The following is a 24,229-nucleotide window of genomic DNA, read 5'->3' on the forward strand; positions in this document are numbered from 1 at the left end:
TCGTACTCACTTTAACAATTTGACGCCTGAGGCCAGCGTGAAGACCGCTCAAGGTCGGCCTCCCTCCCCAGAGCCTGTCGTCTGGACACCTGCCAATTCAGGCTGTGCCAGGCCGGGGTGTGGCTCGATGGCAGAGCACCCTGGCTCAATCCCCCGCACCACAGAGGAAGGGATAGCAGAGAGGAGGAGGAGGTCTGAGATCCGCGGTGACCTAGGAAGGCAGGGAGGCCCAGGTGCCAGCACACTCACCCTGAAAGACCCCGAGACCTGGGTGCAGGCCGAGGAGGCCAGGTGGGTCTGGGGCTGCTGGGCAAGCCCCTGGCCGGCCCGCTCTGGCTTCTGGTGAGCTCTTGGGGCTCAGAACCTGGGTCTCCTCCTAAAGGCAGTTTTTCTTGGAGGCTGAAAGTTACTGGGGAGGGACTTCTGGGTTTCAAGCAGCCCGGGCTTCTTCAAGGTGAAGCCACCTGACGCTCGCCTCACGCGGGTGTGCCCCAGCCCCCGCACACCACCGGGTTGTTTGCAAGCATCTCTTTAGGGGACACCTTTTGTGTCCCATTTCACGTGACATCTTCCCAAGAAGCAGTCCACCAGGGACAACGGACCCAACAGATGGCGCTCCTCCTTCTGGGGTAAAAGAGTACAAGCAAAATCACGCTGTCATTTGTGCCTGGGTCCTGCCACCCTCCAGCCACCACTTACACGTGGGCTACATGGACACCAGCCTCTCTGGGCCAGCTCGTCCCCACAGAAGCTCTGGCCAGGGAAGGGCTTCAAGTGGCCCAGACTCCCAGCACCACTGCAATCATGGGGACAGGGTCCTCCCACCCTAAGGGGCTCACAGGACCTGCAGGCACGTCTCTGGCTGGCCATGCAGACACACACATGTCTACCTGGGACCTGGGCTGAAGGGCACCTGGAGGTCATTCCGTCCCACCTCCCCCCTCCCCATCACCACCTGGTGACACAGAGACTGAGGTCCAGAGGCATGAACAGACTCCCCAGGGTCACACAGTGGCATGGGGAATGAGACACCAAGATATATTACAGAGAGTCAGAGAATGTGAGAAGGAAGCAGGGAGGGCCAGGTGCACAGAGCAGCGGTGGCCCGAGTAGACTCTGTTGTGGCCAGGCCAGCAGAGAGGCAGGAGGACAGCACGGCCCCGGCCTCACTGAGGGTCAGTGTTCACAGGCGTCCTGGCACCTTCCAGTCTGCATTGGCGAGTGCACCTCACCAGTGTGACCCTGTGCCCTGGCACCTCCTGGAGCAGCCCGGGGCCCGAGCCGTGAGGCCCGACTTGTGGCCAGGCCCCATGCACTTGCCCATGTCCCTGGATTCCACTGCCTCTGTCCAGGCACCTAAGCAGGGGATGGTCTAAGGAACTCTAACTCAGCAGTTAAGACCTGCCACAGGGCTGGCAGGGGACCTGGCAGGGGCCGTCATGGCCAGGGCCCTCTCACTTTGGAAGCAGCAGCTGGTTTGAACGCTCACGATCGACACGTGCTGCTGCCGAGGCGCTCCGGGCAGGGCCGTCCCCAGAGGGAGGTGGGTCTTCCTTCTTACACGGACCTGTGCACAGCGGGGAGTCGGGGTCTCCGTAAGTAGTCACCGCAGCAGATGCACATTTTAAAAATCAAAACTAAACATTTTTCACTGAAACGTTTTAATTGGGGTTTCAGTGAGAGTACCATGATCTACCTGTGTGGTGTGTGTCGTGGTGAATCTCAGAACAACGTCCACTTTCACGACAAACCGTTGAACTAGACGCGGGGAAGCTCCTCGCTCCAGCCTCCTGCCGCATGGTTCTGTCCAGGTGGGAGGATGGCATCGGCTCCCTGGGCTCGCCCCGTGTGGACACACCATCCCTGCCCAGGCCTGCTGGTCTCCCGCGGAGCCGTGTGTAAGGTGGCGGCTGGGTCCACCACCGACCTTGCGTGTGGCCTCAGACACATGTGGTGAAGACGTTCTCATTTTTCACTCTGCGGAGAAATGTGTTCTTGGCCGTTATCTTGAAATACAGAGCAGCTCAGATCTTTAATCAGCCCCAAGCCTGGAGAGCAGGAGCTCGGCCAGCCGTGGGGGTCTGCAGGCAGCTGTCTCGCCCCGAGGCTGGACCCCAACACAGTGTCCAGAGCGCCCCCCGAGCTGCTCTCCAGGCCCCTGGAGGGGTGGCTGGAACCTGGGGAGCACGGCAGCCAGTGCCCCGTCCTCTGCAGGCGGCAGGGCTGGCGGCTGAGCGGAGCCTCTGACCACCCTGCACTTGCCTCTGTACCATCCTCAAGCTATTTCCTGTCCCCTGCACACCAGGCTTTGAGTGAAATGTCATAACGAAGGTCGTTTAAGCCAAATCCCCCACTGGGGCTAGCACAAGGGTGTGGACCAATCAGCTAGCCAGGAAGACCTCGGCCAGTTCTCCGCTCTCAGCCCTCGTCTGCTGGAAAGAGAACAGAAATGGCCCTCTGAGGTTGGCGCAGTCGTGATGCCCCCCAGCAAGGCCCCGGCCAAGCTGACCAGCCCTGCCTCAGCCCCCTTTTCAGGATGAGCAGAAACAAGCCCCAGGGCACGCACTAACTCCTTGAGAGAAGCCACTGCAGCTGTGGCCCCCGGCGAGTCTGTCCCTGGGGGCTGGACATGGAGAGTCCTGCTTGGGGCTAAGGCCTGACCCCTCTGCAGCCCACCACCTGGGTCCTAACAGGCGGCTCACAGCCCCATGGGGTACAGGACGTGCTGTGTCGCTGGGATGGAGAGCTTGCCCTGGTCTCCTTGGGCACTGGGCCCCGTTTCTGTGACCTGCTCTTGTGACCTCAGTCAGGCGTAAGAAGGTTTCTTGGCTGTGGCTTCTGAGTCTGCCGGAACTCAGGTGCCACTGGGGTCCGTGAACAGTGGTGGGGGTCACACCACGGGCACAGACGCCCCCAGCGAGGCTCGGCCTCTGGACGCTTCTGACCTGTGGCTGACCGTCTTGTGTGCCTTGTCTCCACAGATGGACCATGACCCGAGGAATCCTGCCTACATCGCCACCCAAGGACCCCTGCCCGCCACTGTGGCCGACTTCTGGCAGGTGACTCTCTTTTTTTTACCTAAAATGTTTTTTAAAAACGAGATCTAAATAAATTGGTTGTGAATAATGCCTTGAATTCAGATAAGCCCATTCAAACTTACTAAAGGATGTTCACTAAACGTTACTTGATTTCAGAATTTATGAGTTCTTTGATATTTTTGTCATTAATCTCTTTTCAAATTTAGTATCAAAATTCACTTTGAGAGATTCAGTGCCCGAGAGATCTTTAGTTTTTAGCCACTTTATAATGTCATTTTATAAAATATAAAGAAATGAAATCAACACATTTTAATTATAATCATACTTAGTTCAATTACAATCACACAGCTATGTGGTTTATTTTGACGCACCTGTTTTTTGTGTTGATGTTTTGTTTTTCCTGGTTGGTTGCACTGATAACAGAGAGCGTCTCATTTCACTGTACACAAATGCAGCACAGCCTTTCCCTTCTCTGGTTGTGCACGATGCAGTCCCCAGGTGGACAGTCATACGTGTTCCTAGGGTGATGATGTCCACCCCTTCCACCACCTTACCTCCGCACCCCCTGCCCTCCCCCCAGAACCAGCACAATCTGAATGTGTGTGTAAGGAGCGTGGTCCCCGGGCCTGTCTGTGGCTCCATTCTGAGGAAGGTAGAGGGGAGCTCTGTCTTCTCCGAGGACCCGACCCCGTGTCTTACAGGCAGGAGTCTTCAGGCAGCGTCACCCTGGGTCACCAGGACCAGACCAGGCCTGGAGAACTGGCACAGTTGCCAATGTGAGGAATGGGGGTGCTGTGGACTGGGCCCCCTTCCCCCGCTGTGTCCCCCCAGCGGTCAGCCCTGCAGAGCTCGATGGGAACGGGCTTGGGACGTGGCACTGAGGGCCACAGTGGCCGCAGCTCCTGCCACGGCCAGGCACACCACACAGAGGCAAAACCACAGCTGGGCGCAGGAGACCAGGAGGTGGGTGGGCCCGGCTGCCAGGGCAGCCCCAGGAGGCAGCAGCTGGAGATGGAGCTGCTCTGGTTGAGGAGAGAAGAAGACTCGGAAAGGTCAGGAAGTCCTCCGGCTCCAGACTGTCCGCCCCGTCCAGCCTCCCGTACTGCACTCTGGAGGGGGCCTTCCTCCCGGCCTTTCTGGAACCCAAGGAAGGGTCCAGGCTGGGCTGAGGGCGCTTGGCGCCCTTGGCCCCCTGGGCACGTGAGTGCCGTTCTCCTCCCCTGAGCAGGCAGGGCAAGTGGGTCCCCGAGGAATTCTGCACCTGCCCAACCAGTGGCAGGAGCCAAGGCTTCCATTTCACTCAAAACCTGGTGTGCAGGGGACAGGAAATAGCTTGAGGATGGAGCCCTGAGAGGCAAGTGGGACAGAGGCAAGTGCAGGGTGGTCAGAGGCTCCGCTCAGCCGCCAGCCCTGCTGTCTGCAGAGGACGGGGACACCGGCCGACATGCTCCCCAGGTTCTAGCCCCACCCCTCCAGGGGCCCGGAGACCAGCCCTGGGGGCTCTGCAGAGCCTCTGGGAGGTTCCACTCCAGAGTAGCCAGCTTCACCGTCTCATCCGCACTCTCCGCAGGACACTGCCCTCTCCTCTGGTCCCTGTCCTAGGACACTACTCTGCCGCAAGCCCCACAGTGCACTAGTTCCTACACGGCCACGCTGACGCTTTGGTCTCTGGGCGCCTGTCAAACACAGCTCTTCCTCTCTGGACGATTGCCTCGCAGTCCCAGCGTTGCATCCTGAGCACTGTGCCGCCCGACTGTCCAGTGCAGCCAGCTCTGCCGCTGCACTCAGGCACTGCCTGGACCTCCCTCAGACACCAGAAATCTTCCCGACCCACAAGCCTGTCGGTGCCTTAGGAGTGAGCATGACTGGAACATGAAGCTGGGGGTGGTGGACCACGGGCTGTGGAGCCGACACCTCTCACTCTGTGGGTCTGAGCCTTTTAATGGACCTGGAGCCGCTCCCAGTGGCTCCAGGTTCATGTCCACCCCAGTGCCTCCTGGGGCTAGCAGGTGCTTCTGTCAGTGGTGAGCACTTCCCCTAGGAGGCCAGTGTAGATGGGGCTAAGGAAGGCCCTGGTCCGGGAGAGCTGCCTCTGTTCCCCGAGGCCTGCTGGGGAAAGCCCCCGACCAGGAGCAGGAATCGGGAGTCCAGAGGCCCCAGCCAAGGGGCTGCAGGTTGGCGCCTCTGGTGGTCTGAGGGAGCAGCGACCTGGCCTCTATGAGCCTCAAGGCCTGCTGGGGACCCCTCTCCACCTCTGACATCGCCTGGTCTCTCCCACTGCGTCTGTGTGTCCAGGTCTCCCTTTGTGGGCAGACGCCCGTCATTGGACTGGAGTCCATCCTGACCACTGTGGCTCTGTCTTGGCCTTGTCTACAAAGATGCTGTTCCCAAATGAGATCCATCCACAGGTCCTGGCGGGACCTTCTCCCCAAGGCAGCAGCAGGAAGAGAGGAGACCTGTACTGAGCATCCCAAGGGACCGCCTGACCACGTGACAGGACACCGCAGGACACGGGAGAGTCTCGGGGTGTGGAGGAGGCGCAGGCAGAGCCTAGGTGCCCAAGTCCCTCAGCAGGACAACAGCAGCAGCCAGGGCAGGAGAGCTGGAAGGACGGCCTCCCCGCTATGCCGAGCTCACGCTCAGCACGGCCGGTGTCCACCCTCACCACCCTGCAGGGCTTCAGGCACCAGCCGGGCCCCCTCAGCCCCCTGAGCAGCCTGTCCCCAGCCCCCTGCTGGGCGCAGCTGCCTCCAAGCAAAACCCAGAATGTTCTAGAAGACGACAGAGGGGCCCCCACGGACTCTGCAGTCCAGTAGAATCTCCCCTCATGCACTGTATGCATTTCAAGAATTTTATTTTCAAAAGTTGGATGTATGTTTTTAAAACAAGAGCAGATGTGCAATCTCCACTGGGATCGGGCAGGACCTGGCTCCCTCCCACTCCCTGGTACCAAGACCCGTGAGGCTCAAGTCCTTGGTGTGAGTGACAGTGTGCTCCCGTGACCCCCAGGCCCTCCCAGATGCTCCGGATCACCCCTGGCTACTTATGACGCCGGGACAGTGTGCAGGCTGCGTAGACAGATGTCACACTGGGTCGTCGGGACACGGTGACAGGAAGGCCCAGTGCCCCTTCAGCACAAACACAGGCTTTTTTCAAATAGTTTCCGTCCGTGGCTGGTTGAATTTTCAGATGCAGAGCCCACAGGTGCCGAGGGCCAGCTCTGGTCCGGAGGAAGAGAAATCTCCCCATCATCCCTTCTAAGCCATTCCCCTGAACCCCACGCCTCCTCACAGAGCCACTGAGCCAGGCTTCCCCAGAAAGGAGTGAACTACTTAGAAATAATTGTATTTTAAAGCAAACACACATGGCTGGGGGAGTAAGGACGTGGGACAGCCTGGGCCACATGACGTGGATCCTCTGCGTCTCGAGACGGCCCAGCGAGGCCTGGCCCTCTCTGCAGGACGGCGGCTGCACTCCAGGTCCTTCCAGGTCAGGCACGTCTGCCTGCCTTCTGGGGTGTGTTTCATTCAGGATTTCTAAAGCACCTCCCAGGTGGGCCGACACCCAGGGCCGCACCTGCACTCCATGGTGTCCCCCAGCTGTGGAGTGAGGGGAGGGAGAGGAGAAGGCGGCTGACCCAATCCCCGTGCTTGGAATGCACGTGGGTCCTGTGACCTTCCTCTGAAGACGCCCTCTCTGCAGGGAGCTCGCTCTGCCAACCTCGGGGTCTGGGCAGGAGCATCACCCTGGTGTGTCCCCATCACCCTGGTGTGTCCATGCTTACCTGGCTCGGCTCTAGTCCCGCCTGGCCCCATGGGGAAGGGGCACCAGCCGTCCCAGTGCCCACACGGGGAGGACACATTCAGAGGGCCCACGCGAGGGTGCCCACGGACGTCGGAAGCAGATGTGGGCACCAGGTGGGAGTGATGCTTCCCGGGACGGCACTTGGGTGTGGGAAGTGAGGACTTTCTAGAAGCGGCCTCTGAGCTGTGGCTGAGGAGCCGTGACCGAGCCTGCCGAGCCTTTCGCCACAGGACAAAGCGGGTGTCGCGGCCAGCTCCGTGGAAAGCAGCTCCAGGAGCCACAGCAGCCAGGGCAGCTGTGACAAGGGTTCTGCCACATGGCTCCTAGCAGTGCAGAGGCCAGCGACTGGGCGGGACGTGACTCCAGAGGGACAGGATGAGAGCGCACAGTGCCGCAGCGTGGGCTGCAGACCCCGCTCCCGGCCAGCTGCCTGAGCTACACCTGACAACCCAGGTGCTGAGCCTCCTGCCAGGCCGGGCAGCGCCTGTGGAAAGGCCTCTGCAGGTGTCCCCAGGACCGCTGGGCGGGCAAGGGCCAGTGGCCTCCAGGCTCTGTCATTCCACCCTCGCCTGCCAGAGCAGCCACGTGGCTGAAGGCCCGGCTGTGGGCTGTGCCTCCTTGCACACGCAGGTGAGCTGGCAGTGGAGTGCTGGGTGGCTTCATCACCCTGGTGTGTCCCAGAGGTGCACAGTGGTCTGAGCAGGGTGGAGGCAGCGTGGCCTGCCACCTGGGTGCATGGCCAGTGTCTGCAGATGTGGAGCGTAAAGTCAGGGCAGGTGAGGACATGGGGATGCCGGAGGGTATCATCCCAGGCACCTGGGCAGGAACCGGGCAGTCACGCCCAGATGCCAGCGTCGTCCTGCCTAGCGCTGTGCAGGTGGCTGAGCCCAGGGCAGCTGGAGCCCCCAGCACTGCCCAGCCCATCGGCCAACAGGCTGGTTCAGGCTGACATGGGAGGAGGCCCTCTCCCGGCCAGTGCACTCAGCAGTGCCCAGTCAGGGTCTGCTCTACTGCCACCAGCAGCGTTCACCAGGAAGAAAGTCCCCCGTCCATCGCTAGTGTCCGCCCTCTGAAGGCATCCTGTGAGGTGCTCGCGTGGCCTGGCTTCTCTCCCTCCCAGAGCCGGAGCCTGCTGAGTCCAGGTCCTCCTGCGCAGCCTCCGCCCAGCTGAGTCTCGACACCGGAGCTGAGTGCCCCGGGAGACCCAGAGGACCTCCTTCTTCCCAGGGTCAAAGCACAGTGTGAAGAGCTCACTGTCGCCACAGCCTCAGCGCACCAGTTCCCACAGCCAGGTCAGCCACCTCTGTGCCCTGTGGCCGTTAGCTGCGGCATGGGTCTCCCGTGGGCACCCCTGCTGGCCAGGCTGTCTTAATCAGCCAGAGACGGCCATCGTGTGGCTACTGTCAATGGCACCACCGAGAGCCTCCCATCGGGCCTCCAGAGAAGGCCGCTTACCTCGGTGGGGGCAAGGGTCCCTCCCACCCCATTAACAGCATGTGACCCCACTGGGGTGGCCTCCAGGCTGCCAGGCTGATTCATGGCCTCCTACCTGCAGCTGCACTTGATGCCCCTCAGTGGACAGACCTGGCCTCTGGCAGCCTCAACGGCAGCCTGCAATGGCGGCCTGGCCTGACGTGGAGCGTCCAGGCTTGCCCTGCTGCCCAGCCTGCCCAGGCCCTCTTTCTTCAGGGGTCAGCTCAGGTGCTCTCTCATCTGGCCTCTGGCCGTGGGCAGACACTGAGGAACTGGGGGAAGAAGCGCGGGAGGTCCCCCGGAGCAGGCTGATGTGGAGACGTCACTGGATCAAGGGGAACCCAGACAGAGGAAAACTGGATTCTTCACCTGCAGATGTTGTGCTTTGGCCGCGCCCCAGAGTCCCCAGGACGGCCGTCTCCAGTGTGGCCCGCTGGATTCCCCTACATCTCCAAACCTGGGAAAGCAAAGGAAAGCTTTGGTCCCATCACCTCACCCGAGGCTGGGGTTTGTGACTGTGATCTGGGATGTGTCCACCACTGCCTTGGTGGCCATGGCAGTCCTCCTGTGGACATGGGAATTGGAATTAGAAAGACATCTCCCAAGATTCCTGCTGAGCTGGAACATGGCAGGAGCTCCCATCCTCTCCCTCCTCCTCCTCCTTTCCCTCCCCCTCCTCCTCCCTCTTCCCCTCCTCACTCCTCCTCTTCCTGTCTCCTCCCCCTCCTCCCTCCTCCCCTCCCTCCTCCTCCCTCCCCATCCTCTTCCTCCCTCCTCCCCCTCCTCCTCCCTCCTCCCCCCTCTTCCTCTTCCCTCCCCCTCCTCCTCCCCCTCTCTCCCACCCCACCTTGTCACCTTCCCTCCCCCCCTCCTTCTCCTCCCTCCTTCCTCCTCCTCTCTCCCCCACCCCACCCTTCAACCCTCCTCCTCTACAAAACTCTGGGCTTGACACCGCATTCAGTCCTGGAAGGACCAGGGCCCCAGAGGCTTGGGCTCCATGCCTGGGCTGACTATGCAGGCTGGGAAGGGGTTGTGTGCTCTGCCCCACAGCTACCATGGGCTCCTCAGGCGTGACAAGCGTGTCTGTGACTCTTCAGGATGGACACCTTGCTGTTCAGAGTTCCCTGCGTCCACCTGCAGCTTCTCTGCAGGAGAGTGGGCCGGGTTGGGGCCCGGGGACACTCTGCCTTCTCTGGCGAGGGCTGTCTGCCCCACCAGCAGCTCCAGCACACAGGCAGGCACACCCACTTCAAAGAACAGAGCCAGTCTCTGCGGTCACGCAGCCCAGGAGGACCCTGTGCACAGGCCACTGATGGCCTGGCCTCAAGTCACCTCTTTCAATTAAGCGTCGGCTGTAATAAATCACTCCAGTGCATGCTCCAGAGTAGGAACGAGTCTTCAGGAGACAACAATTTGGAGGAAGAAAGATGTGGAGACACAGATGAGATAAGGCAGGGTGGGCGGGGCGTATCACACAGTCTAGGCAGTGTGTCTGATCGAGGTGTGCAGCTGCCGTTTGATGTAGGTGCACCTGGTGAGGCCGGTGCAGACAGACCCACAGGCCCCTCTCCTCTGGCTGTGTGGGGTGCAGAACAGTCCACCTGCTCACGGATGCCCAGGACCCGACACTGAGCAGGAGTCCTGCTGCCACCAGGTCTCCAGAGCCTGCTCCTCACACAGCCTAGACCTCTACCCTGCAGCCACCTCCCTCGCCCAGCCTCCGCCCAGCCTCGGCCCCTGCCGCCATGCCAGTGGCCTGCTCAGCTCTCTTCTGTGCCGGGGCCTGCGTCCTCCACCCTCCGCCTGGCAGGTCGGGCTCGGCCCTCCAGGCCACCGTGTTGAATGGCAGGATCGCCCCTGCGGCTCAGGCGCATCCTGCTGTGCCCACCACCGCCCACCCATAAAATCTGCTCGTGGCCACGGTGCACGTGGGAGGCAGCTGTCTCCAGGGAGGGACTTAGGGCTGCTGCACAGGTACCCAGAACCGCGACAGCCCTGAGGAGCCTCTGAGTTTTCCCAGGCCCTGTCCGTTCTCTGCACCTCAGGCCTGTGCTGCTTCCTGACCTCGGACAGTGCAGTGGAGTCCTGTGGTCTGCGCCTGCCTGGTGTCCCCTTGTATGCAGCGCTGGTGGCCACCACCAGGGTCTCCTTTGGAGGAGCGTTGGTTGGGTTCCTGGGCCATGTTCTAGCGGGCTCCTCTGTGTTTGCTGGTGAGATATTCAGTGCTCAAGGAGGGCCCTGAGCAGGTGGACCCGGGCCCCTCCTGCTCCCCCTGACTCTGATGCCCCCGCCTGCCAAGTTCTGCTGGGCGGCAGTGTCCGGGGTGTGCTGGTTGGCTCGGGCTGCTGGAACAGTGAACAGGCCGGCTCACAGCAACCGAGGTGCATTCTCAAGTGCCGGAGGCCCAAGTCCCAGACCCAGGAGTGAGCAGGGCACTCCTACAGAGCCCCAGGGCAGGTCCTGCTCCTCCAGCTCAGGCGCCTCGGGGGCCCTGGCTTGTGGCAGCTTCGCCCCGTCCGTGCCTGCCCTGGCGTGGTCCGCCCTGGGCCCTGCCTTGGCCTGGTGTGGCCCTCTTTGTGCGAAGGACATCAGGCTGGATTAGGACCAGCCCCTCTGGTAGGGCCTCGTCTCACTCATCACACCTGCAACGCCCTGTTTCTAGCCGGGCTCAGGGACACACGCCTGGAACTCCAGCAGCTCGGGGCCCGAGGCAAGGCGGTCCCAAGCTTGAGGCCAGTCTGCGCAACATAGGAGACCTGTCTCAAAATAAAATTGAAGGCCCAGGGTGGCAGCGCAGTGGCAGCATGCCCCAGAGTCCACCCTCAGTACCAAAACAAACAGATGGCCTTCCAGGGGCCACACACAGGCACCAGGCGCCACTTCAGCACAACTGGAGAGGATAGTCCAGCCTCAGCAGGGAGCTCCAGGCTCTAATCGCCAGTGAGCTGGCTCAAATAGCAGGTCCCCAACGTCACACTTGGGCAGCACCAGCCCACATTTCCCATGCGCAGGCGAACTGTCTGAGCTACTCCAGTTCTTCTGCATCCATCACCAGTCTCTGGCCCTGGCGCTTCCCCGGGATGGGCAGCGGGCTTAGCCCTGGTCTCACACCAAGAGAGCCCCTGGAACCCAGCCACTGTGAGGAATGGGGGAGACCCTCTGCCCTTCCCCGCCCAGGCTCACAGAGGTGGGCTCTGAGCAGAGGAGCCGGCACGTCTGGGGGACCTCAGTCCTCCGAGCACAGCACCAGCCGTTCACAGGTGGGGTCTGTGCCCAAGCTCACTCACAGTCTGCATCGCAGCTTCATCTGGATCAGGGCACAGAGGACCCTGCTTCCTGCCTGGGAAAAATAACCCCCTGAAAGTCTGCAAGCGGAGGGGGTCTGAGGGCCACCACAGGTGCCTCTAGGCACCATAGCACCAGCCCTGCCTGTCCCCATCGAGTCTCCAGCCTCGGGCCTGGCACATGGCTCAGTCAGAGGTCAGATAGCAGAGTGCAGACCACGAGTGTTCTCAGATACTTAACAGAAGTCCGGAAACTGCCATTCCTGAGTCAGCCTGTCGCTCTCTAGTTTCATTCCGGCCTATTCCAGGGACGGCGCTAGATTGAACAGGGACTCCAGGTCATCACCTACGTCCAAGGAGGAAGTTCAGCTCTCTCAAGGTGCATGGCACGGTGTCCCCCTCCCCGGCCACGGGCAGCAGCACCTCACGTCCTGCCTGTTGCAGACCAAGCCTGGGGTGAAGAGGGAGGAAGTGAGACCTGGTGGACCAGGTTCTTTCTCTGTTCTCGCCAACCGTCAAGTTCCTTCAACACGTTCTGAGGCTAAGCTGGCGGCACGTGGGTGACGGTGGGAGCTAGTGAGAGGTGCCCTGGCTCCCCCAGGTTGGGACACCAGAAAACCTCGGCAGGTCCGTGAGCACCTCGTGGCACTGGGACCCCACGCAGCTGCCTGGGTATCTGGTGACCCCTTCTCTGCTCTTACACAGACCTGAGGAGAAGCGTCACCCCAGGGCACCGTGGGAGGCTGGGACCGTAGTTTATGGAGTTGTTTGGATTTAATCTTGAGCACCTCTTCAGAGAGCCAGGCGGGCTCCCAATGCTACCACCGTGAGCTGCGAGAGCCCCTGGCTGCAAGGCCCCTCTGCCGCGGCAGGTCCCCAACGTCACACTTGGGCGGCACCAGCGGGGTGCTGGTGATTAGTTTATGGTCTAGATCGTTGTGTTTTTATTACACTCATAAAACCCGTGTTTCTCCTCATTTCCGTAATGGCTCCGACGAGCTTCTTGGCTTTCTAAGGGCACATTAAACTGCCGCGTGACGGGCGTGCAGACGGGGAGCAGGTCTGAAGGCAGAGAGCACGCCCGGCCCTTCTTGCCCGACTGGCACAGAGGCCCAGGGAAGCTCCTGGCTCACGCGAGATTCACTTCGACTGTGGGATTTCGGCCAATATCTCAGGAGGTCCCATTAAATCCCAACGTAGGTAGCAGGCAGTGAGGCACCCCAGGGAAATCAGCTGTTTCTATCCCATGGGGAAATAAGTAGCATTAACAGAGGAAAACAACACGCACAAGCCTGATTTTAAAATGTGATCTGACGGGGGAATTTAGTAACAGGAGCTATGATGGACAAGCCTTTTCATAGGTGAGATGTGGATTCTTAAATAACAAGATCATAACTGGATTTTTATATTTGTATTTCAAAGGAATGGAAGCTCTCAGATACGGACTCGCGTCCAAGCACAAATGCTTGTCAACGTCTCTGTGAAGCCTTGTGGGAAATGTGACCCGTGCAGGAGAGCAGTTCTCCCGTGATGGGGACGAGCCGGCCACCCTGGGCACACTGGTTCACGCCCCCGGTGGCAGGCCACCTCTGCGAGAGGGCGCGGGAGGACTGTGCTGCCCAGGTGGCGGGCACGCTCTGTTCACTGGGTCTGGGGCTGTCCCGTGTGGCCAGGACAAAGGGCAAAATCAGCTTGGGGTCTGCTTTGATTTGAACCCTGCTGAGATATGCTGCTGTGAGTCTATAGTGTGCTTTGGAAAGCCTCCTCTCAGCCGCTCCCGATGGCTCTGCAGGTCCGCAGGGTGGACTGTTTCTCTGGCCCAGCAAAGTAATGACAACCACCGAAAAATAACTGTGGTGACAGATCTCTGCTTGTGTCGCGTGGTAGAAAGTGTTCTTTACAGACCGAAGGTCGGGCAGGCACATGGCTGGCGTGGAACCGTGGAGGGGCCACGTGGGGGGGCTCGCTGGCTCCCACATCCCACAGAACGCGTGGCGAGACCAGAGCGGAGGGCAGACACTGCCCCGTGGCAACAGGTGTCTGGGAGTGCAGCGTCCCTTCACTGCCTGTCCCTTAGCACGGTGCGGCACGTGTGACGGAGCCTCACCTGGGCCCGCCTTTCTGTCCGCAGATGGTGTGGGAGAGCGGCTGTGCTGTCATCGTCATGCTGACGCCCCTCACGGAGAACGGGGTGCGCCAGAGCCACCACTACTGGCCGGACGAAGGCGCCAACCTCTACCACTTCTACGAGGTACCGAGGGAGGGTGCCTGCGTCCCCAGGGAGGAGCATGTGCCCCGGCTGCTGGGTGAGGTTGCCAGCAGCTGACCAGTCCTGTCCACTAGGCAGAGGCAGGGCCACGCAGGGCAGGCAGCACCACAGGTCCTCAGGGGTCTAGGTGCCACATGGCTGTGTGGTTGCGGCCCGGACTCTGGGGTGCACCGTGTGTCCCCGCATCTGAAGTGTAGACCCAAGCACTGGCAGGATAAGCAGCACACCCACCTCCAGGATGGTCAATCCTGCTCCCGGCCACCCAGGCAGGACCTCCTTCCACAGAGAGCACGGCCATTGTCCCGAGGACCGAGGGGCCCCTTGCCCGGGCCAGGGGCTTCCCGGTGTCTGTACAGGTGATTTCAGAGCAGAGGGAAGCATCAGGCCAAGCCAAGGCTGAGCTGCAGCAGCTGTCATGTTGTAAGACGCCCCTCCGCCCCAACGGCAGCGAGGGGTGCGGGCGCGTGTGACTCACGATGCCTGGCCTGTCCCGTCCCCTCCTGTCCCCTCCCCCTCAGGTCAACCTGGTCTCGGAGCACATCTGGTGCGAGGATTTCCTGGTGAGGAGCTTCTACCTGAAGAACCTGCAGACCCGGCAGACGCGCACCGTGACCCAGTTCCACTTCCTGAGCTGGTATGACCGGGGCGTCCCCTCCTCCACAGGGGCACTCCTGGACTTCCGCAGGTAAAGAGCTGCCGGCAGCCAATGTAGCCAGAGGGTGACACCAGGCAGCAGGGCACGGGCTGGCACCAGATCCCGTGTCTGGGTGGCTCCAGCTCTGGGCATCCTCTGGGGCAAGAGGTGGGGGACCTGCCGCTGTCCTCCAGCCTTGGTGCTGGTTAGTGGCGAGGCGGACACCTTAACATGGTGGGAAGGTGGCCCTTGGTTCAGCCGACAGCCCCAACGTGAGGATGTGAGGCCTGTGTGGCGAGCTGGGCCCTCCGCCCGGCGGCTGGGGTGAAGCTTAATAAGGTGGCTGGATTCTGGGGTGGACTGTCTCAGGCAAGAGCCTGGGCACAGTGGGCTCGCGGCTGCGTTCTCAGTGGCTGTCCTTCGGGCAGTTGGCCAGTCGCCCCACGAGCTGTCCTGAAGCGTGTGCTGTTCTGCTGCACAAACGCAAGGCGGTGGCAGGAAGAGATCAGCAGCGCAGCACAGCAAGCCCATGCGCAGGGAGTGGGGCTGCAGTCTCAGGGGTGGCCGCAGTCGCTCACGTGGGGCCTGCGGTGGCCTCAGGCAGCAGCACCACAGCCAGGCGCGGGGCAGGCAGCACCCTCCTCGGAGGCACTCGGGCAAGGAGCAGAGTGAAGGCGAGGCGCGTCCTAGCCCCACATGGCAGGACCCCAAGAGCAGTGTTCTGTGTGGCCCTGGGGGCCACTGTCACCTTGACAGGGCCAGCTCCTCTGCAGATTTTGCAGGTGGAGGCTACAGTTGGTTATGACACGATTTCTTTTGCCTTCTGGTCCATTTGAAATAATTACAACATTTTTTTCTCGATTGCTCTTTGGGTCAGATAGCATGTGAAAGAGCTCAAGGAGGGACTTTGGTGTCACATCTGTCACATACGCTCAGTGACTCCCATCCAATTCTGTCCCCACCCCAGAGATGGACCTAGAGCCCTGAGCTGCTGCCCATTCCCCAGTTTCCTGGCCACTGCATATGTCTTCTCAGTGCACAAAGACGTGCCCCGTGGAATCTCACCTGGGTTCCTGAGGTCATCTTCAAACCAGTCATTACCAGCAAAATGGATGAAGCTGAGAGGCGGCCACTCATGCCGGCACTCTGTCTCTAAGCTCATCCTGTGTGGTTGACATATATGCATATGGGCACGTGTCTGTATCCATATATGGAACGGAACATACCCATACCCAAACCTCAGGGTTCCAAACACATCGCAAAGAAAAATGGTTTCCCCAAACTCCCTTGCTCCAGGGTCTGAGAACACGTGGCCCAAGAAAGTCTTTGTTAAATCGAAAAGAAAGCAAACTTCTAGCCCGGTATGACCGTCTGGGGAGGGTCAGCTGTCCTTGCTGGCCGTGTCTGGCAGGACCAGGAGTCCAGTCAGGCCGGCCGCACCTTCCCTGGACAGTGGGCACCAGTGGCGACACACCCAGATGTGCATCTCCGGAAGGTGGTTCTCTGTGCAGCAGCCGAGTGCCAGCAGCTGTGTCTGGAGACGCCTGCGATGCAGGGTGCAGGGTGCAGGGTTGCTCACCTCTGAGCGACAGACAGAGCTTCTCTCCCCGGCCTGGTGTGTGCATCAGGCTCCTGAGATGTGTAATTAACTGTTCCTGGAGCCCAGAGGGAGACCATTTACACTCTACAGAGAACTGCTAAGGGGTAATTAGCATCACACGGGAGGCCTCGCTTGGAGAACCTCTCTCCCGCTGTCTGTCCTCTCTCCCTCTCTCCTGCACCTCTTGCTGTGTGCCATAGCATTCACTAACGCTGCTCACTGTAAACATGGACAAAGCCTTACTTTGCCAGCTCATTAGCGGTGGCCAGTGTCATTTTTGTGATGTTGCAGCTAGTAATATGAGCCCAGTTGCATAGTCACAAAAGTGATCATTGGAAACTGTGTCTGCTGCAGGGACATGTGGGGACCCTCTGAACCTCTCACGGCCTCACCTTTGCTTGCTGTTGGTTTGCATGGCGGTTTCTTCTCACTCAGTGGCCCAAGGGTTGGTTTGTATCACTAACCGCTCCTTCTCGGTACACGCCTCCTGTGGAAGCATAAGTAACGCCGGTTTCCTGGATGTGGAGACCCCCTGCTGACTGGGGATTGTCTGAGACACTAGTGAGACCCTGTGTGTTGCTCATCTCCTCCAACGATCTGCATCTGCACCTGGGGTCCACCCGACGAGCCCTTAGGGTCCATATGCGATGGTTTTGCTTTCCTGTCTGTGATGTTCCCTGATCTGAGTGCATGGTTCTTTGTAAATAAAGATCTGAGCCATGTCACTGCAGCACACTCCCACCCATGCCCCCCAGACCACTCGTGGTGGCTGTAATAGGTCTGGCCCAGGGCAGGGAGCTGGTGTGGACATTAAAGTTACAGCAAACCCTTGCAAAGGCCTGCAGAGGCAGCTGGTGACAACCTACTGGAGAGAAGGACATCTCGTATGCCACAGATGAAGACAGGGCTCCCGGGTGGAGAAGAGAGACGCTGCCTCATGGCCCGTCCTCCGCCTCCTGCTCACGTGCCCCTCACCCAGCCAGGGCAGAAGCACTCTGCCAGACAGGCAGCTGAGCAGATGCAAATGGCTGCTGGCCCCCAGACCCACATCCTTACCCCACACAGTTGCAGAAGGCCCTGGCGTCAGGCTCTTGTTTTTAACGAGCCTCTCTTTGTGCTTGACCCAATCAGGACAGAGTGAGAGAACCTGTTGATGGAGCAGTGTGTTCCGTCTTACAAGCAGTGGCCCAGCTTGGAATAGAGCAGAAGGTCCTGCAGGTGTGGAGCTGAGGCCTTCACGTTAGTCAGACGCAGCACCGAGAAATTTGTCTGAGGGAGAAAAGACTTTAAAAGTGAAGCCCCAAGGAGAGCTGATGGTTGATCTTGCACACACACACATGCACGCACATGTACTCACAAGCACACATGCATATACACACCTGCACACACATGCACACATGTGTGCATATATACACGGATGTGCATACACCTACATATACGTACACACCTACTTGTGTGCCCATATGCATTCATGTGTGTGTGCAAACCTGTGCACGTGCTCCTGTACACACATGCATGCACACATCCTCACAGGTACATACATACACACATGCATGTGTGTACATACATGCATGCACACTCTGGCTGAGTACACATACATGTACACGTGCACATGGGCATGTGCACACATATACACACGTGTGTGCACACATACTCAGATACATACGCACATGCCTACATGGGCACGTGTACACAGTCTTTTTTCTGCCGGGGGTGCAGCCCAGGGCCCTGTACGTTCCAGCCATGCCCAGCCCCATGCACAGTTCTCATGAGCTGTGAGCTTCACATTCCTCTTTCTGAGGTGCATGTCTACTTGTGACATCTTTACAGCCACATCAGCAGTGCAAGATTTTAGCAGCAGGTTCACATGGCTGTGTCTCTCAGTCTAGTCTCCAAAGGTGAAGAACTTGGAGGTGTTCTGGCATGCACGTGCTATTGATCACAGTGGCTTCGTTCTTACTTGTCACCTCCCCAGCCTTACCATCACAGGGTACAAAGCCAGGAAGGGCCCCTGCAGGAAGGACCTGACCACCAGAGTGCTGGCTGGCCTTACACGCTCCAAGCCCTCCCTTTTTGAAGGCTTCTCTGGGTGGTCCACCAGCACGAAGATGCTGCCCATTTCCACAGGCTAGAGAGCAGCCGAGATCAAGTGCTCTGAACAGGCTTTGAACACGACCTATCTGCAGGTGGGCGCATCTCATCTAGGCTCTGCAGCCTGCCCCCTCAACTCACCTTACGCTGTCCAGGTTGGGGGCTCCGACTCCCGTCAGAAGTACCTCGTCCTATTACTCTGTGGAGGAAGTAGGAAAAAGGAACCCTCTGGTGGCAGGGCTGCCTGGTATTGAAGTCTCTACTCAGTGCCAGTTGCCGGCACTCACCTCCCTCCCTCCACCCGGTGCTCTGTGGCAGCCGTCGATTGAATTTCCACCTCCAGCTGGCCACCCCGCTGCTCCACAGGCAAGCCTTTGCAAAGAAAGTGATTTTCCCATTTCTGGTTCAAGGGGAAAATATTTTTTCTGTACTGTCATTTTTCTTTAGTCTTACATTGTTTGAGTTCATGCAGTACATTCTAGAAACATCCCTTCATCCATTTTTCCCTTCCGTAAAACTGAGATCCTGTCTTTAATTTTCTCAAGTAAGAAATATGTGAACATGTTCCCTTGTTTCACTGAATTTAAAAACAAAAAATCCTAGAATCTTATATAGTCAATTTTAAGTCAGCCCTCTGATTTGGACAAAGGTTAGTTAATGAAATCTTAAATATATTCTCATTATTAATTTTCATAACTTCTAATCTAAAAGCTGCACAATGGAGCTATTTTTATACATATTCAAATTTATAAAAATGGAAAAGACTGTCTGGATTCCATGGTGATTTCTCCGTCATTTAGATACACTCACCTGAAACCCACAGGTCAGATAGGGTCTTTGGATGCTTCTTTCAGACCATCTGGTAATATCACATCCCGATAGGATGTACAGGCTGTGAGAGATCCTGAGCATGACTTGCAAACCCCCGCCCCCCGTCTTAGTGGAACATCAAGACATGCAGAGGTCAGACCCCCCGAAGCTGAGGAGAAGGGGGAGGAGGCCCCGTGGGAGGGCGAGAGCCAGGGCAGGACCCTCCCAGGCGCTGGTACCTGGAAAGGGGGTCAGGGTTGAGAATTGTTTTCAAAGCTCTGCTCAACGAGTTTATGTTGAAAGGAAAAATCTTTAAACTGATATGTGTCATTTTTAATTTTCTTTGTCCAACAGACTATTTTACAATGATATCAATGATATGGACTTTCTGCTTTGGTGATTGGTTGTTTTGAATCACAGAGTCCTAGTGTATCACTATAATTTTTATATCTCTTTTTATTTCAGAAAAGTAAACAAGTGCTACAGGGGCCGTTCTTGTCCAATCATTGTTCACTGCAGGCAAGTACGACTTTTAACCTGGATCAGTAAGTGTTGCTATTTCAAAAAATAACGGTGCACTCCATACGGAAGCTGGACTTTCTAATTGCTCGATGAGCATATCTTGCTGGTATTCCTAAGGGAAACCAGAGCTATAAGCATCATCCACTGTGCCTCTGGCTGAATGAGGCTGTGTGTGCATCTCTGAACCCCCCTTAGCTGCCTGACGTGTCTTCTTTCTAGCAAGCTCTATGCTGTGTACCATAATTTCCAAATGTCGGTGTCCTGCCCACATTATTTTTTGTTAAATTGTCATGTTGCCATGGAGACAACATTTTTGGTAGGTTTTTAGTGAGTGGCATTGTCTTGCCCTTTGTGAGAAGTGCCCAGGGCAGTCATGAGCAGGGACAAGTCCTGTCCTACAAAAGACATGTCCACCTCTCACTTATTGCAAGAATCTGGGCTCTTGGGCAATATTCCAGTGACCATGCCCTTAAGTAGGTTAGACCCCCACCAGCTGGAACAGATCCAGCCAGAGAAAGCTCAGCGAGGGTTCTGCCCCTGCCAGACTCCGTGTGCACCTGGTTTTGGTGAAGACCTCAGACTCTGATTTCTAAAGCCATCTCACTGAACATTCCTTTCTGTGGAATAAAAAGAAAATCTGTCCCCAAAGATCAAGGACCCCCAAATCTGCAGTTCAGAGGAGAGGCAAGAGTGAGTGGCCCCTGGGTGCCCCTGGGCGCGCCGGCCTCCCCGTGGAGAGGTTGGCAGAGTGAGTCTGCGGCCTACGCGCTCTGCAGGGGCACATCACTGATCACCTGTGGCCACCTGAGGCCTGCCACAGCCTGGGCTGCTGTGTCTCCTGTGTGTGAAGCTTGTGCAAAGGTCCATCTCTCCCACTGCGGCTGTCCCAGCCACTTGCTGAGGCCAGACGGGGTGCTCCACTGTGAAGACTGCCCGCAGCTGCGGGCGCCACAGCCACAGAGCCCTTGCGGTCACAATGACTGTCCGAGCCTGCAGATGAGAAGCGTCCTCCACTGTCAGTGGCCGTTTGGTGGGAGAGCATCTACTCCGTCCACACTGGTGGCCGTGCTGGTCAGGGAGCAACTGCCCACGCGCTCCCTGTGAGGAGGGCACGGCAGCAGGGCACTCTCCTCCCAGCAAAGAAACTTTTCTTTCTCTTTTTTCAATTTGCTGTTGTTAAAACATGATTCAAGACATTTTTACAACGCTAGTCCAGATGGTAAATATTCCAATTTTAGCTGGTGGGATGAGGAAGAGATGAAATGAGAACACTTTTTAGAGAATGCGATTAAGTAACAAATGAAACGTGTGTTTCTGCGGCAAGAGGGCGGCCGGAGAGCCCAGCCCAGGCCAGGCCCGCAAGGCGGGGCAGTGCCCCGATGCTCTGGATGTAAACCCATCCCCTCCAACACAGCCACTGCCTCTTCATTTTGTTTTGTTTTGTTTCTGATAAAATTTACCCCACCTCTGGCCAAAGAGAGGGGGAAGAAGTCTTGAAAGAGACAAATGTGTACCAAGTAGGGTGGCTAATCCCAGGCTCCCTCTCCAGGGCTGCTCCTGCCCTGCCTTCTGCCCCAGCAGAAGGCCCTCTCCCTCCCCCTCCCCCTCCTCCTGCCGGCCTCCCCCTCCCCCTCCTCCTGCCCGCCTCCCCCTCCCTCCCTCCCCTCCTCCCCTCCTCCCCTCTAATTCGCAGCCCCCTTCCCTTCCCCAAGCACTTGAACATAGAGGAGATAGCGCTGCGAGCTTTGCGGTGCGTGGGTCACCGGACAGGCAGCACCTCATTCTCTCTCCTTCTGTTGACAGCGATGGTGCAGGCCGGAGCGGGACCTACGTCCTGATTGACATGGTTCTCAATAAGATGGCCAAAGGTGAGACTGCCAGTCTGGCTGCTTTGTTGTGGCTCAGAGATGGGATGGTGTTGCCATGGCAACACGGGGGGTGATATTCACAGGAGGCCTTGGAGAGAATCAGCCGATTGTTCCTTCTCTGAATCACAGGAAGGCTATCTGCAGCAGGCGTGGCTTATTTCTGAGGTTCCTGCTCTGCTGTCAGCCTGAATGTGCTGAGCACATAGTAGGTCTGATAAGAATCAATCACACACACTTCGATGCAACATTAGGACCAGAAGAGGGCAATCTCGGGTCTTTGAATGCTGCAGCAAGCTGGACAGCCTAGGGTGACCACAGTGTGGCTCACAGTGTGGCTCAGGTCTCCTTCTAGAGTCGCCCTACCAGTCTGGTAGTAATGTCACCAGTGCCAGCCACCTTATCTCAGTCTTGAGGGTTGGGTTTTTGTTTTGGGGTGTTGGGGTGGAACCCAGAGCCTTGCACACCCTAGACAGACCCCTCCACTGTGCTGCATCCCCAGCCCCCAAATACTCTTAACATTGTTCAGTGGCTCTTTGTCCTCCGAGAAGGGGAGCACTGTCTATCGGGGGACCCCTGGACACTGCAGTCAAGGCAGGGTGCAGCGACACCTGAGGCCAGCCTGCCCGTGGTGATCACAGGGAGGAGGAGGGGCGGAACTGGTCTGGCACTTGCCAGGCCCAGGCAGGAGGCATCACCAAGGGGCCGGTGAGCACCACCTCCTGCACGCAGTGCTGCTTCGGGTCGGAAGGACTGTGCTGTTCTCGTGGTGCCCGCTAGCTCTCCGTGGGACCTGGCAAAGAGACGGGTGGCGTTTTGTAGCCTCTGTTGAGCTGTGAGCAAGTCGTCGTCTGATAACGTGCACATATGCTCACACATGTATACGTATGGGCAGACACAAGGACGGAGCCTCTGCCTCCCAGAACACGCCATTCTTCACCTTCACCCAGCCATCAGAGCAGACCTGACAGTGGAAATCAGTTTCTACTATTAATGTTAAGTAGGTGTTTTCCTTACTCCATCTTCACTGGCCAAAAAGAAAGAAAAGACATAGAGCCCATCTTTAGCCCAGGCTTAAGACATGCTAAGATAAGACCCAGGCACAACGGGACTGTGTGCTGGGCAGGGTCTCTGGACCCCACGTCTCCCCCCCAAGGGCTAAGCCACACCCTGCATGGCACCCAGCTGCTCAGCCTTGCTCTGCAGCCCCAGGAGAGAGGGAGCCCGGCTTCTGGACACCCAGTACCAGCTTGGCACCTGACTCGTTGGCTGGCGAAGCCGTGGAAGCCCCCAGGACAAGATGCAGACACTCCTGCTCTGCAGTGGTGTGTTGGTTTTAAGATGTAACGCAATCCTCACCTTTTTAGTCAAAAGTTCAGTTCTTTTTTCATTTTCTTCTTACCCATTCATCCAGCTGAGTCATTCAATAACTTTTCCTTTACAAATTTGCAGTTCTTGGCGCTCAGGGGTATCAACAATGTTTATTTCTGCCCTTACCACCCAGCCTGCCTTCTCTCTCAGGAACACACACATTTCCCTCCCATCACCCCAGAGCAGAACTCAGGCCGCCCTACTAAGCAATACCTTACAGCTCTTTGTAAATAGCGTGCCATCCTGAGCTACTTGGTAGACACTCATCTGAAGTGGAAATTTGCTAGTCCAAACCGCAGGAGCCTGAGCAGGTGCCAAGGAGGCCGGCCTGTACTGGGCGGCCTGGTGGCCATCCATGCAAGCAGCCTGGACCTTCAGCAGCCAGTTCACCTCCTGGAGGGCAAGCAGGGCAGTAGGTTCCGCTGCCGGGGCGGGGCCCACCATTGTCCGGCGCCCTGGCGCGCCATTTGCTGGCTCCGCTGTGGCCTGTAATGTCAAATTCCATTTGAAGCGTGGACGCAGTTCTCAACAATGCAAGCCAGCCATGTGGAACTGGCCGAAGCGGGCAGGTTCAGGGCTGGCTCTGAGCTGGGTCGCCCGCCCTCTCCCTGACCTGCTCCCCTTCTCTGGCAGGGGTGTGTGCGGTGTGAAATCCCCTGACCTGGCCGCCCTGGTCTCTGGAGAGATCAAAGGGAGGCGGCCCCTCACCAGCTGAGGTGGGCCTTTCCCAGGCGCCACCCCAAGAGGCCACAGGGGGTTTTGTCCTGTGCGGCCAGGGCCGTCTTTGTCTGGCCTGAGAAGCTGGGGGCCCACGTTGCCGTCCCAGCCTTCATCAAATGATCAAAGGCCCAAAACCCTGGACATGAAGCCTTTCTTCCCATTTCCCCATCTTAAAAGAAATGAATTGCACAAGGACCAAAGAAAGCCTTCCCGAGCTTTCCTGTGCAGCCGCCCGGCCCTGCAGCGCCGCCCAGCTGCACGGCAGCTCAGCGCCCTTGTTCACAGGCCTTTCAGGGATTAGGCCCAGGGCCTGCGTGAGGCCTGCCGAGTAACTCAGTTCTTTCTCTGCTGACTGGTTTATTAGCAAGTGGACAATAATGCGCTTTGAAATCAAAGTAAATAGGGCCGTGGTCCACTTGATGGTGGCGGACAAGTAAAGGGCGAGCACTTCTGCGCATTTTTCTGTTGCAGCTGGGGGCGGGGGGCGGGTAGCCCGTGATGGGGTCAGGATTTTTTCCCGGGTAGTGCTGCCTCTGGCTGAAGGGCTAGCTCTCAGGCAGGAACGCGCCCAGCTCCTGCTTTTCCACTTCTGCTTGGTCCCCCACATCTCCTCTCCAGAGTTTTCTCCTATTCATCAGTTTTTCAAAGGGTCCAAGAGGGCCTGTTGCTGGGTCAGCCTGAGGCTGTGGGGATGCAGAGCTGACGGGAACCCAGTGTGGAGCCTGGCGGCTGTGCACTCACCCCTTCT

General features: G+C 58.2%; 1 protein-coding gene across 1 annotated transcript in view; it reads left to right on the top strand.

Moving 5' to 3' along the window:
• The window catches only part of Ptprn2 (protein tyrosine phosphatase receptor type N2), a 718,290-nt gene that overhangs the window by 690,398 nt on the left and 3,663 nt on the right, over nt 1-24,229 (top strand). Inside the window, exons 17-21 of the mRNA XM_076835049.2 lie at nt 2,982-3,059; nt 13,731-13,850; nt 14,387-14,553; nt 19,469-19,522; nt 21,329-21,393. Of these exons, the coding sequence (XP_076691164.2) occupies nt 2,982-3,059; nt 13,731-13,850; nt 14,387-14,553; nt 19,469-19,522; nt 21,329-21,393 (484 nt within the window). The remainder of the gene's footprint in view (nt 1-2,981; nt 3,060-13,730; nt 13,851-14,386; nt 14,554-19,468; nt 19,523-21,328; nt 21,394-24,229) is intronic.

This window comes from Callospermophilus lateralis, chromosome 1, assembly GCF_048772815.1.
Source record: "Callospermophilus lateralis isolate mCalLat2 chromosome 1, mCalLat2.hap1, whole genome shotgun sequence".
In the NCBI taxonomy this organism is placed as follows: Eukaryota; Metazoa; Chordata; class Mammalia; order Rodentia; family Sciuridae; genus Callospermophilus; species Callospermophilus lateralis.